This window comes from Athene cunicularia, assembly GCF_003259725.1.
Source record: "Athene cunicularia isolate RWA chromosome 3 unlocalized genomic scaffold, athCun1 chr3_part1, whole genome shotgun sequence".
In the NCBI taxonomy this organism is placed as follows: Eukaryota; Metazoa; Chordata; class Aves; order Strigiformes; family Strigidae; genus Athene; species Athene cunicularia.
In genome coordinates this window covers 21,465,093-21,478,426 of record NW_020799097.1, presented here as the reverse complement: position 1 = coordinate 21,478,426, position 13,334 = coordinate 21,465,093, and the positions used below count along the sequence as shown (strand labels likewise).

The window sequence follows — 13,334 nt, the reverse complement described above, 5'->3', positions numbered from 1 at the left end:
CCCGCCTGCCTGCCTGCTGCCTGCTTGCCTGCCGCCCACGAGTGCGGCGCCGTCCTACTTGTGTCCATGTCCCCCCCACCCCCCAGTGCGTGCACTCGTGCTTGGGAAAGGGTCACAGTTCGCCGTTTTTTCTCAAATCGGGCAAAAAGTGAGGCCAGCTGTAACGGCCGGTGCCGTAAAGCGAGGCGCAGGCGGCGCGACAGCTGGGAAGGTCCCCTCCCCGCGTGCCTGGCTGGCCTCGACCGAAGATGGCGGCGGGGGAGGTGAAGTCGGTGCTCTTCGTGTGCCTGGGTGAGCCGGGCGGGGGAGAGGCGGGTCTTCTCCCGTCCTCCCCCCGCCGCTCTTCGGTCAGGGGTGCCGGGCGGGCGTGAGGGAGCGCGGTGGGGCCAAGGCCGCTGTTGGGGAGCGGTCCCGCCCGGCAGGGTCGCGGGAGCCCTTGGGTGGCTCTGGGCATGTCTGCCTTTCCGGGGATGGCCGGAGGAGTAGCCGAGAAGGGAGGCGGAAGGCTGTTTCCATCTCCTTTCCGTTTGTCTTTGTGATAGGTCGGAGTAATCAGTAGGAAATAACACGTGAAATCCAGCATTGATAAACGTAAGGTTATCTGTGGGGAAGAGCGGCATCTAAATACGCATGAACCAACGTGAGCTTAGAATTAAAACCCGCTGCTCACGAGCAGCGCTGAGTGGTGGTTGGGAATAGCTTTCTGGCGGGGGTTGCTCGGTGCTTAGCTTCTAGAACACCGAGGAGGGAATGAGGGATCCACCAGCAAGTGTCCTGGTGCTACCTGTCGGCAGCCGTACCTCCTGAGCGCCAGACATTAAAAAGGGAGAGAAAACAGTGACAAGAATGGCTGAAGTTAATGGATCAGTCTCTAAGAAGAAGGAAAATATGTTAGGCTTATAAGTAAGAAAAAGAACTTGGTGGAGTTGGAGACGGTTTTGATCTATGAAATTTTGGCCGTCACGCAAAGGAGTGAAAAGAGTAGAACTTTTCTGAAGCTAAATAAAGAACTAGGAAGCTTTCTTTCTTTCTTTTTTTTTTTTTTTTTTTTTAAAATTTTCTGTGTGTTTATATTGTGAATCTCCTATCATGAGAAGTCATAGAAAATGTAGTGTAAATGTAAAGAAGTGTAAATGGGATTAGAAAGGGTTTGGATGCTTTTCTGAAGTTTAAGATAATTGGTTACTGATAAACAAGATGACCTGCATCTTCACAACAAACAGATTGCAAGCCTGACTATATGGATTACAGAGCCATGTCCCATTATGTACATACTTTCTCTAAACATCTGCTTTTGTTTCCTTTTGAGGATAGCATCTTAAATGGCTCTTTGCTCTGATCTAAGAGGGCTTTTCTGCTCTTATCAGCTGCCTAGTCCTTATAATCTTACCTGTGTGCTGAGAGTTGATCCCTGTGAATCTCTGGCATTTCTCCAGTTTTCTTACAAAACCATTGGTTATTATGTTGGGGTTTTTTGCTATCTGCTTTTCTGTTGTAATAGGAGAAATGCAGATTAATTGAATAGCAAAACAAACATTTGGTTTTGTGAAATATGTTCTGATGTTTACCTTAGTGTAAAATCAGCCGCTAATAATCATTTAGGGAAAACATTCTTTAGTAAGGGATTATCAGTATTTTTGGGAGCCAGTGGCCTAGACAAGCATTTCTGTGTAAGAACTTTTAATTAATATGCATCCTTCTTTCCAAGCACTATGTTCTAAAGGCAGTAGTAATCTTCATGAAACAATTCATACATACGGGTTTGTAAGCCCGCAATAGTGATTTGCACTGTAACAAGTTCCTAATCCAGTTGAGTCTCGGAGGAACTGTTGTTAGTGGAAGATACTACAAAAATTTAGGTATGGAGTGAAATTATTAATACTAAGCTTGAGAAAAGGGTGAACAAGTCAGGACTGATGTAATAGGATGGATTTTTTTAAAACAAGGGTTGTAAATATCTTAAATTTCCTCTTCTGAGTTACTAGGTTTTAAAAAATAACCATAATGGTATGTGATGTGTGACATAAAATTTAATTGACATGACAAGCACTTCTTTTTTCCGGTCAAATATATACTCTATTAATTTAAGTTTTGAAGGCAACTTGCTGCTTTAAGTTTGCTTAGTTTTTTTGTTAGCCTTGAAGAGTAATACTTAATGCCTTAATAGATATTTTTCCTCCTAAATTTTATTAGAAATAATATCTGTGGTTATTGCTGACAAGAGTCCTAAACAGATTTCTAGAACTGCATTCATCTGTAGTATTCTGTGTTGGTTAATGGAGCACATTAAATTTCTCACTGAGAGCTGATCCCTGGAAGTTCAAGTCCATGAAAAATTACACTTTCTCTCTACATTATTTTAAAAGAAACCTATTACTGAAATATCTATTGACTCTGTTCTTTGTTTGTAATGAGATAAGCGGATATTAATTACACGACAAAATACAATCTAGTTAATGTGCATAACTACATTAATGATAAGGGTTCCTCATCACTGAGAAATAAATGAAACACCCAGCAACATATGTAATTACAGTATAAGAAAAGGCACCTGGAAAGAATTTTTTTTCATTTAAGGTAAAGAAATAATTAAAATTGGAGGTGAACCAAAATGCAATTTGCTCTTTTTACACTTAAGTAGTTCATCTACTTAATAGTTGAGCTCCAGAAATGAGCTTAATATGATGCTGTGTTACATAAGTTGGCCTCTTTCTCTCTGATGACTTGTCCACTATAACATACCAGGATGCATGGGCAACTTAGGCTAAGCACTGGCTTACTGATCTCCTCCATGTGTGGAGGAACAGTTGTAAGACAGGTGAACAGGAAGCAAAGTGGTTTTGCCTGGGTCCTCAGAACGTTGATGCTTGTTGGGAATGACTGAGTATGAGTACTGCCATCAGAGTTCTAGACTGCATAAAATAATTTCTAAAATGACAATTTATTGGGTATGAGGAAATTAGGTTACATTTATAGCGAGGTTTGAGTTTCCAGGTTTAACTGTCACAGTCCATTATATGCATTTAGATATAGCTAAATACTGACATAATCCACCTGGATTTGTGCAAAGCATTTGACACTGTCCCACATGACATCGTTGTCTCTAATTTAGAGACACATGGATTTGGTGGATGGACCACTCAGTGCATAAGGAATTGGCTGGATGGTTGTACTGAAAGCGTTGTGGTCAAGGGCTCAGTGTCCAAGTGGAGAGCAGTGACGAGTGGTGTTCCTCAGGGGTTGGTGTTGGGACCAGCGCTGTTTAACATCCTTGTTGGTGACATGGATAGTGGGATTGAGTGCACCCTCAGCAAGTTCACCAAGGACACCAAGGTGTGTGGTGTCGCTGGAGGGAGGGAATGTCAAGAGGGACCCTGACAGGCTTGAGAGGTGGGCCCATGCAAACCTCATGAAGTTCAACAAGGCCAAGTGCAAGGTCCTGCACATGGGTCAGGTTGATCCTAAGTACAGGCTGGGCAATGAGTGGATTGAGAGCAGCCCTGTGGAGAAGGATGTGGGGATACTAATGGATGGAAAACTGAATATGAGCCAGTGATGTGCACTCACAGCTCAGAAAGCCAACCATGTCCTGGGCTGCATCAAGAGAAGTATGACCAGTATTTTGAGGAATGTAATTCTCCCCCTCTAGTCTACTCTAGTGAGACCTCACCTGCAGTACTCTAGGGCCCCCAACATAAGAAGGACGTGGACCTGCTCAAGCAGGTCCAGAGAAGGCCACAAAGATGATGAGCACCTCCTCTATGAGGACAGGCTGAGAGGGTTGGGGTTGTTGAGCCTGGAGAAGAAAAGGCTCCAGGGAGATCTTGTTGAGGCCTTCCAGTACTTAAAGGGGGCTACAGGATAGATGGGGAAGGACTCTTAATCAGGGATTGTAGTGGTAGGATAAGGGTTATGGTTTTAAACAGAAAGGGTAGTTTTAGATTATCTATAAGGAAGAAATTCTTTCCTGTGAGGGTGGTGAGACACTGGCACAGGTTGCCCAGAGCAGCTGGGATGCCCCCCTCCCTGGCAGTGTTCCAGGCCAGGTTGGACAGGGCTTTGAGCAACCTAATATAGTGGAATGTGTCCCTGACCTTGACAGGGGGTTGGAACTAGATGATCTTTAAGGTCCCTTGCAACCCAAACTATTCTATGATTCTTTAATCTTGCTGCAGAGAAATATTTTTAAAATGTGAACATTCAGATAAGTAGCTGATGGTTTGACTATCATGAATCCTGACAAGTCATATTGCTGTTGACATTGATTACATCAACTAAGCCTTGATTGGCTAGGGACTTGGAAGCCTAATGCTCCTGCAGACATCCCCATTTAGATATTTTGAGGAAAATTGAATTCTGCTTAGATACATATATATATATATATATATATATAGATATAGATACATAGATATAGATATATACACACACATATAGAGAAATCCCACTGTGTGCTGGTAGTGGGGCAATATATGGAAGTTAGATGATGTCATTTAGGTAGCTATATACTTGGGTGCTTCAGAGACAGAGTGTAAGTATTCAGTAAAGTTGTCTGTGAATGGAAAGGCCGGGAAATACAGACTAAAATCAGGGCTGTGAATGGTTTGTTACAAAGCTAACTGAATGCTGAGTGTGGCAGGATAGACTTAATGGAGAGAGCTAGGATTCATGATGAAATTCAGATTGGAATTTGAATACAGAATGGAATAGAGTGAGTAGTAAGCTTTAAACACTTGTGTGTGAGGGGGACCTTATGGATGATGCAGATGATACTGGGAAGAATTACTACAGTCACTCACATGAAGTGACCATGCATGGAAAGATAAATAGAATTAAAAGCAGTTTTTTAAATGTGAGAGGGTGAAAACTGTAAAACTTCTATTGCAAACAGTAGACAGAAAAATGAAGAAGAGAAAAGCTTTTTTTTTTTTTTTTTTTTTTTTTTTTTTTTAGAAGGTCTGAAAGAGTTAAGAGAGCTGAATAAGGAACAATGAAGATACTAAAACAATTAAAAGATGATTATATCAATAGTACCTAGAGATGAGCTACAGACTGAGCATGAAATGGATTCAGGTTGTCTTTCCTGTCAGTGGAATCAGTGCTTCAATTTCTGTATACAAATGGGTCAAAGATTAATGCAGAGACTGGAGTAAGAACTCAAAAAACCAAGCATTGGCTGGGATAACAGTCAGTGGAGTCCTTGTTCCTAGAAAATGAGTGAGAAAGCATGATTTCATAGAAGTGATCAACAGATGGTTCCAGTACTGATTCTGTGTTTGAAATTTAAGTTTCTTATCCTGGAATCATTGTATTTGGAGATGTTTGTAGGGTTTATTTCAATGGGCAAACTCTGGGCAACTTGGGTGCTAGTTTTCTATGATTGAAAATGTGACTATGACTTAAAGAGCTTAAAGTTTAAAACACGAAGGGGGAAGATGGAAATTCAGAGAATTTTGATGCTGTTACAGTCCACATAAAAAGAACACGATCAGATCAGTCAGAAGTACAACACAGGAGAAAGGAACACCAGAGGAGAATAGGTAGCAAAGATAAGATTTAAGGAAAATACGGTTGAAGTCCAAGGAGGAAGGTAATCTCCCTATGAACCTTTTTGTGAGATTTCCCCCTTAATTTCCCAATTACAGCTGTCAATCCTTAATTTAGGAAATGTCCCTTTGTGAGGAGCCTTGACAAAGCTGGAAAGGCAGATGTAGGATATAAAACTGGATATGAAATTGATAGAAATTATAGTGGGAAAGGGATGGTGACTGAAAAACAGGGATTGAAGTTTCCATATGTCAGTGAGATAAGCTAGGGCTTTACATTTAATGATGAGATGAATGACAACAGTTGCAAGGAATAGCATGGGTAAACAATGTTGGTTAGGGTGAAAATAATATTGCAGAGTATGTGGAAAAAAGAGCTTGTATTAAGTCAGTTCTGGGATTTTGTCCATAGTCTCTTAACAATAGATGGGGTTGGTGATTGCAGTTCTGTAGTACTGTTAATACCTCGGGTAATATCTGGAATGTGTCATTATGGAAGACATTAATTTTTAAGTCACAAACTATGTTATATGTTTGTTTCAGAAAATAATACAACTGCAGTTTCTAGTTATTGCTATCAGTGGTAGTTAAAGTATTTAAACAGTGATCATGGTGCCATTCATGATGATATTTGATATCATCAAAGATGATATAACAATATTTTAAGTAGTGAGCAGGTTATAGAAAGAGTGAAAATTTGGATCAAGTCATTCAGTCCAGGTAAGGCAGAAGATTAATCAGGTAGAAAAAGCCATGAAGGATTTATTTCAAAAGTACCATTTTGAAATTCTAGGAGCTAGTTAACGAATTAATAGCACCAATAGTATTAATAATTGTTTTATTACTGAAATTTTGAATGTATTAATGACATTTATTACATTCATAGTAGTTGTGTGGGAGAAATATTGTATAGGAAGAAGGGGATGGTCTCAACAACTGCTGTAATGGAAACAATTTAATAGTTTAGAAAGAAGACTTAAAGGTCACCTGTTTGAAGCAACAGAGAAGGAAAGGGGATGGACAAATTAGAAGTAGGGGATTATGAGTGCAAATCTGATACTCGTGGAGTCAAAAGTGATTGTAGAAGTTTACCTCAGGTTGTTTTCAAAAAAGCTAAGTAAATATTTCAGAGGTATTTTTTTCTTTTCTAAAACAAATTGGTAAAAACTTTTACTGCACTCTGTGGTTTTATTTGTACGTATTCAAGAAAAATAAATCCAAATTAGAACAACTTCAAAGTTGCCTTAACTGGAGTGATTAGATCAGGGTCAGTTAATTTCGTGAGGAGACCGAGAGCTTGGTTTGTTTGATTTAGCACAGTTATGCTTGACAAGGGTTCTGTAGCTGTTGAAGGAGAGAAAGTTTTTTTAAAAATAGTGATGTTAAGCATGATCAGATGAGCATAGACTTCCAAGAATAAATATTAAGTGGGAAATGTGTGGTTTCAGGCTACTACAGGATATGAGTATCTGGAATAGCATTTTCAGATCATCCTTAAATGAGACCTTGATGCGTTTGTAAGAGAAGAGATGCTGTATCTGTCTGCAATATCAAAGGATTAGGCTCACTGATTATGAAGGTTCTTTTGTCTCATGCTGTATGCTACCATGTTCTCTCTGTTTCCTATTAAAATTAAATTGATAATACTTAACTTGCTTACTGAATTAAAGAACTGAGATTGACTTTTTAATTTATTACCAAATTCTTTAACATTTTTATAATTAGTAAGTACTAACCTGTTTTCTCACTTATTTTATAAATAAAACCAACTTTTTCCTGCTTTATTTTTCTTTCAAGACTGATTTAATTTCTCTGCTTGGAATAAACTAGCTCAAACAAAGGACATAGTATGCTTTCTCCTGGAAGAGCTACTGCCATTGAAACTCAGTGTTTCAGCAAGATCAGTTTCTCAATGGTTAGCGAGTTCCTTTTGCCCGTTTAGTGATTTGATGTTCTCTAAAACTTGACAGCAAGTTTATATTAATTCAGTTCACTTCCCACTTTTTTTTTTTTTTAATAGTTGGCATGATTGACACCAAGTTTTTAAATGCCAGATTATAGCAGTGAAGTATCTACCTTGATATTTTCTGTAGGCATGAAAATGAGGCTGACTGACCTGAAAATTTCTTTTTGCTTCTGGAAATTTAACTTTGTTCATGGGCATTTCATTTTTTTTACTGTCTGAGATTTATAAATAGTTTAATTGGTACTAGAAGAGTGACTTATTTAAAGGTATAGAAATTAGTGTCGCCATTTGTATTTTATACTTACCTACTCAGAAGTCAGGGATGAGCAAAGTTATTCATTCTCTTCAATGGAAAGTGAAGATTTATTTGTATGATTTATTGTGCATCTGGGTGACATATTGAATATTATGAATATCCATTGTAGCTGAATAGACTTTTTATTGTTGTTGAGTCATTTCGTTCTTTTTCAAAGAATATATATTTTTGCATGCATGTTTGAGAGGTCTGCCTTAGATGGTTAACTTAGTTACAGTTTCAGCAGTGGAGCAAAAATGCTGTAGATCCATTATTCCTAGTTTTTTAACAGGATACTGTTTCATTTTTGAAATATATTATTATTGACAATAAGGTCAGATCAAGTGACTAGTGTAATTGGAGGCCATTGGAAGGGAGGACAGATTACATATTTATATAAATAAGTATCTTAACTGTTGGCTGATTGATAGCACTTTGCCATCAGTTAGTTATGTTTTGTTCCTAATCCTTCATATTTATGACCAAAAAAATTTGGAAGATTTATTTTCCGGAGGTGTTTTTAGTGCTTGTGTAATTGATTTCTTTTGTGGGGTTTTGGAATTGGTATCTGGAAGCTGCTTCTTGATGAGGGTTCAGTTTGAGCTGCAGTGACTTCCCTTCAGTGGTCAGGACCATTTGTACTACAGGTTGTTCAGCTCTTTCACTGTGTTGGTTCCACAGTGATAGTGGCTGTGTTTTGGAATTGTCCAAAAGTTTTTATTAACAGGTAGGTAGTACTGTAAAAACTTCGGGCAAATATTTATGATTCTCTACTAAAGCATTACTTGAAATTTGCGAGTATGTAGGAAGATTGGAAGATAAAGATGATTTGCTGCCACTTGAATTCCTTAATTTTGCCAGGTTCTCTGTGATCACGGATTCTTTGTAGAGGAGAAGAAAAGAGCAGTGTGCTTACACAATATTCCTCCTATTTAATAAGTTGTATCTTTTCATACAATAACATGCATTTCGAGAGACTAATGGATAGTATAGAATCATAGAATGATTTGGCTGGGAAGGGACCTTCAGAGGTCATCTAGTTCCAACCCCCTGCCATGGACAGGGACACCTTCCACTAGACCAGGTTGCTCAAAGCCCCGTCCAACCTGGCCTTGAATACTGCCAGGGAGGGGGCAGCCACAGCTTCTCTGGGCAACCTGTGCCAGTGCCTCACTACCCACATTGTTAAAATATTTCTTCTTTATGTCCAATATAAATCTACCCTCTTTCAGTTGAAACCATTGACCCTTGTCCTGTCACTACAGCCCCCTTTATATATAGAAAGGCAGCAGTAAGATCTCAGTCTTTCTCTTCTCCAAGCTGTACAAAACCAGTTCTCATTCAGAGGTGTTTCAGCTCTGTTACCATTTTTGTGGCCCTCCTCTGGACCTGCTCCAGCAGGTCCATGTCTTTCCTGTTCTGAGGACTCCAGAGCTGGATGCAGTACTCCCTGTGGGGTCTCACCAGAGCAGAGTACAGGGGGAGAATCCCCTCCCCCAACCTGCTGGCCACACTTCTTTTTATGCAGCCCAGGATATGATTGGCTTTCTTGGCTGCAAATGCACGTTGATGGCTCACATCCAGTTTTTCACCCACTGATGTCCCCAGGTCCTTCTCATCCTGCAATCTGTATTGATAATGGAGACTGCCCTAACCCAGATGCAGGACTCTGGTTTCCACCCTCGCAGAATCTCTTGGGCTATAATAACATGAGCAATCTCCATTCTACCTAAGTAAATAGAAATCTTTAATATGGAAAATCCACACAATTACTGATTTTTTGTTTGTTTATTTTTACTCATGTGAAATTTCACTTTAATCTCGTTTCTGTAGGAAACATTTGTCGCTCTCCAATAGCTGAAGCAGTTTTTAGAAAACTTGTAACTGATGAAAAAGTTGAAAATAAGGTAAGCTATTTCTGTTCCTGTGTAAGAAATAACTGTCTCATAGTCAGTTAGTAGAAATATAAGCAGTGAGAAAGGAAACATAAAAATATTAATTTGTTTTTCTGTAGTGGAGGATAGACAGTGCAGCGACATCTGCCTATGAAATAGGAAGCTCTCCTGACTATCGAGGACAGGCTTGCATGAAGAAGCATGGCATTACCATGAATCATATTGCCAGGCAGGTACTGTATTTTAGTTTTCTTTAAATATGTGTATGTATTTGTTTTGTTGTTACAGTGGATGACAGACAGTGCTGCTGTTTCAGACTGGAACGTGGGGCGCTCCCCAGATGCAAGGGCTTTAAGCTGTCTAAGAAATCATGGCATTGAGACAGCACATAAAGCACGGCAGGTAGAAGAGAGTATATTTTCTTATTCATATCCATGCTTTGTTTAACCCTAACCATTACAATCACAAAAGTCATTTGACCAATGCATGATGAGGCGTCATAATAAATACTACATGCGGTTTTTCAAAGGACTCCAAAGTGCCCTAACTCTTCTAGTCGAGATTAGCGAGTTTCTTGTTATTAAGCTTCACTGAAAATATAACTAGGAAGCATTGGAGAAGTTTCTGCATATCAGAAATATCCTGCCTTCAAATGTTTAGTATTTTGGGCGTTTTTTCTGAAACTTTTTTTTTTAATAGTTTTAACAAATGGGCTTACTTCAGTAGTCTGTGATGCTTCTTTCAGCAAGGAATTGCATTTTTATTTAGCAGGTCCAAAAAGAAGTAGAATGCCTGTTCACCCATCACGAAAAAGCTTCTGTTCTTGCATGAAGATCTTTTAAATAAAAGTTTAGAATGCTAAATTAGAATGAAGGCACTCAAACCCAAGATTAGTAGCACGGCTGGTGGTAACAACAGAGGAAAATGTACCCTTGAAGCATTTTTAAGTCAGAGGCGGGTTTGTCACTTAGTGAAGTCCTCAAAGTTATACCAAAACTCATCTCAGTTTTCATTAACAAAGGAACATGTATATCCATGCTGAATTCTGGATCTGAGATAAATATGTCTGCATCTATTTAAATCAGACACTCAAATAAATGCATATAACTTACTTTATTTAACTATTTTCTGGATATATGATACTCCTTTAGGGCTTGACCTTTACTTAGCTTGAGTTTATGACACTAGTTCTTGTACTGACAAAAAGATCCAGTAAACTTACTATCATCTTCCATTTCTGTTCCTTTCAGAATTTTACTAGACCTCACTGAGGTCATATTTACTTTTTTTTTGCTTCCAAAGAGTACATGTTTAATTTTTTAACTTTTTAAAATAAATTCTCACAATTAGTCAATTGCCCTCTCCAGACCTTTCCTGATGTTAATCTCCATTATATAATAAAACAAACAGGATTGAGCAGAACATTGTTTCAGATTTTTAATTTTTTACTATTAGAATAATTACTAGAAAAAGTCTGTTGTGATCTTTTTGTGTTACAAGTTCTGGATTTACTATTTATCAGTGCTTACAAAACAGCAGTATTTATCATTATACAAGCTAAATAGTACTGAAACTAATCAGTCAGTGTTTCAGTCACAGTAGTATAACATGTTTGTATGCTTTAAAGATAAGCCTTGAAAACTTGAGACTGTTCTTGGGTATTACTGAAGTGGTTTATGAGTAGTTAAACTAAAGCAAAGCATCCAAAACCAGTTGATCCTTTGCTTTGAAACACACACATATCTATCTATCTGTCTGTCTGTCTCTCTCTCTATATATATATATCTATATCTATCCTTCAGAAGAGAGGGAATGAAAATGCTTTAATGAAGACATTTGCTTATACATTCTGGAAAATTGAGATTTTTAAGGCAGAAGAGCCTGAAATGTTGCATATATACAAGGAGAGAAAATTAAAAGAATGAGAGAATAAAATTAAAAACTAACAGGATGAAAATTTGTCTAAAACTTCCCAGTACAAACAGGGGTTTTTGTAAAGAAAATTTTCAAATCCCTGAACTACAGGTAGCTGTTCATTTTGCATTGATGTTAACTGTGTAACTCAATTTTTATTTTTTTTTTTTTCCCCCCCAAACTTCTGTTAAATGCTCTCTGCTGATTCTCTAAGCTCTGGACCTGATATGGTCTCATAGTACTTCTGGAAATAGAGGGACTTGATCAGTGTAGACTAGGACTTTTCAGAGTGGTCAGGTTCTTACAAGTGGAAGTGTATTTGTTTGTCTATTAGAGACAAACTCAAGGATAGAATTTTGTGTGTGATTTGTTTCAAAATAGATTAAGAAAGATTTAATACAAAAGCTGTAGAAACAGAGGAGGGATTTATCTTCTGTTGCTTTCAAAATACTGCCATAAGATGAGTACCTCATGCAATTATCCTCTTCATTCCTGTAGAAGGCTCTTACCCACCCAGTGAAAGGCATTTTTTTCATGTAATTTTGTGCATAATTATGATAATCATGGATTGTATCTTTTTTTATTCCAAACTGACATAAATGCTACACAAATGATTTATGTAAGAGAATGTTAAATTGGTTACATCCTGCCATCGTATACAGTGATTGTTTAAGTGAATTTAAATGAAAAGTGAAGTAAAAATAAGTGCTTATGTTTATATATAAAATAAAGAGTTTGTTAACATTTTAATTGATGGTAGGTTGCTGTATTTTTATGCACCCATTGAAATTCTCTAAGCTCTTAGTATTCATGCACAAAACAGGTATTAATCAGTTTCACTTTTATTCATACTGAGGTTAAAATTAATTCCTGTATGACTCACACTGTGTATTTGCCTTAAATATGAAATTGAGATTAGAGGAAGGTTGTATTAAGCACTGTTTAACAACTGGATAAATTTTTAAGGACTACTGCATGTTTTCTTTCTAAACAGAGAAAAAGAGATTTCCCTTCTGTAAATAAATGGAAATATTTAACAGATAAATTGAAATGATGATGTGTTTCTACATTGATGGTCTTTAATAATGGTTATATGCTTTTTAAAAATGTAAAGTTACTGTTCTCTGTGTAGTTCCATCCAAAGTTGACTACTTGAGATCTCCACTACTCTTCTCAGAATGTACATAAAATTTTATGTCCGGAATTTCTTCTCCCAAAATACTAGTTTTCATTGTTCATGAGGAGTATCTTCAGTTCACTGGAGTTCGCTCAATTAAGCATTTTGTATTGGGTATTATTGTAGGGCTTAAGAGTATGAGCCAACCAGTAATCTTGTTTTTAGGGCTGCATTTCCAACTGTGTTAGTGCTGGTTCATAGGGTATTAACTGTCAAGTTGTTAAGTATACAGAGAGTGTGGTAAGTGTGGTAAGTGTTTTTTTTCCTTTTCACTGTTTTACTTTATTCTTTCATATGACCGTACTACAAAGAAATCTGTGCCCATGTATTTTCATAGGGGCCAGTGTTTAGCTGTGTAGAGCAATCAGAAGCAGCTTGTAGAGAGATACTGCTTAAAGTTGCCAGGAAAACAGAGCTATTTCCACTGCAAAAATATTTTTGTAGGTCAAAGGCACTGCATGAATACAGCAAATATTTTTACAGTGAAAATAAACAAGTCTGCATTAGTTTTCACCATTAACTCTTTCTTTTCAAATGCCCCCCC

At 37.9% G+C, this 13,334-nt stretch overlaps 1 protein-coding gene across 2 annotated transcripts in view; it reads left to right on the top strand.

Annotated features, from left to right (window-relative positions):
- Positions 1-196: 196 nt before the first annotated feature.
- The window catches only part of ACP1 (acid phosphatase 1), a 19,114-nt gene continuing 5,976 nt past the window's right edge, over positions 197-13,334 (top strand). Inside the window, exons 1-3 of one of the 2 annotated variants that reach the window (XM_026846357.1) lie at positions 197-291; positions 9,638-9,711; positions 9,988-10,101. In XM_026846357.1, the coding sequence (XP_026702158.1) occupies positions 249-291; positions 9,638-9,711; positions 9,988-10,101 (231 nt within the window). In that variant the 5' untranslated portion in view covers positions 197-248. Of the gene's footprint in view, positions 292-9,637; positions 9,712-9,818; positions 9,933-9,987; positions 10,102-13,334 lie in introns of both variants that reach the window. The other variant, XM_026846356.1, reaches the window with a different exon arrangement.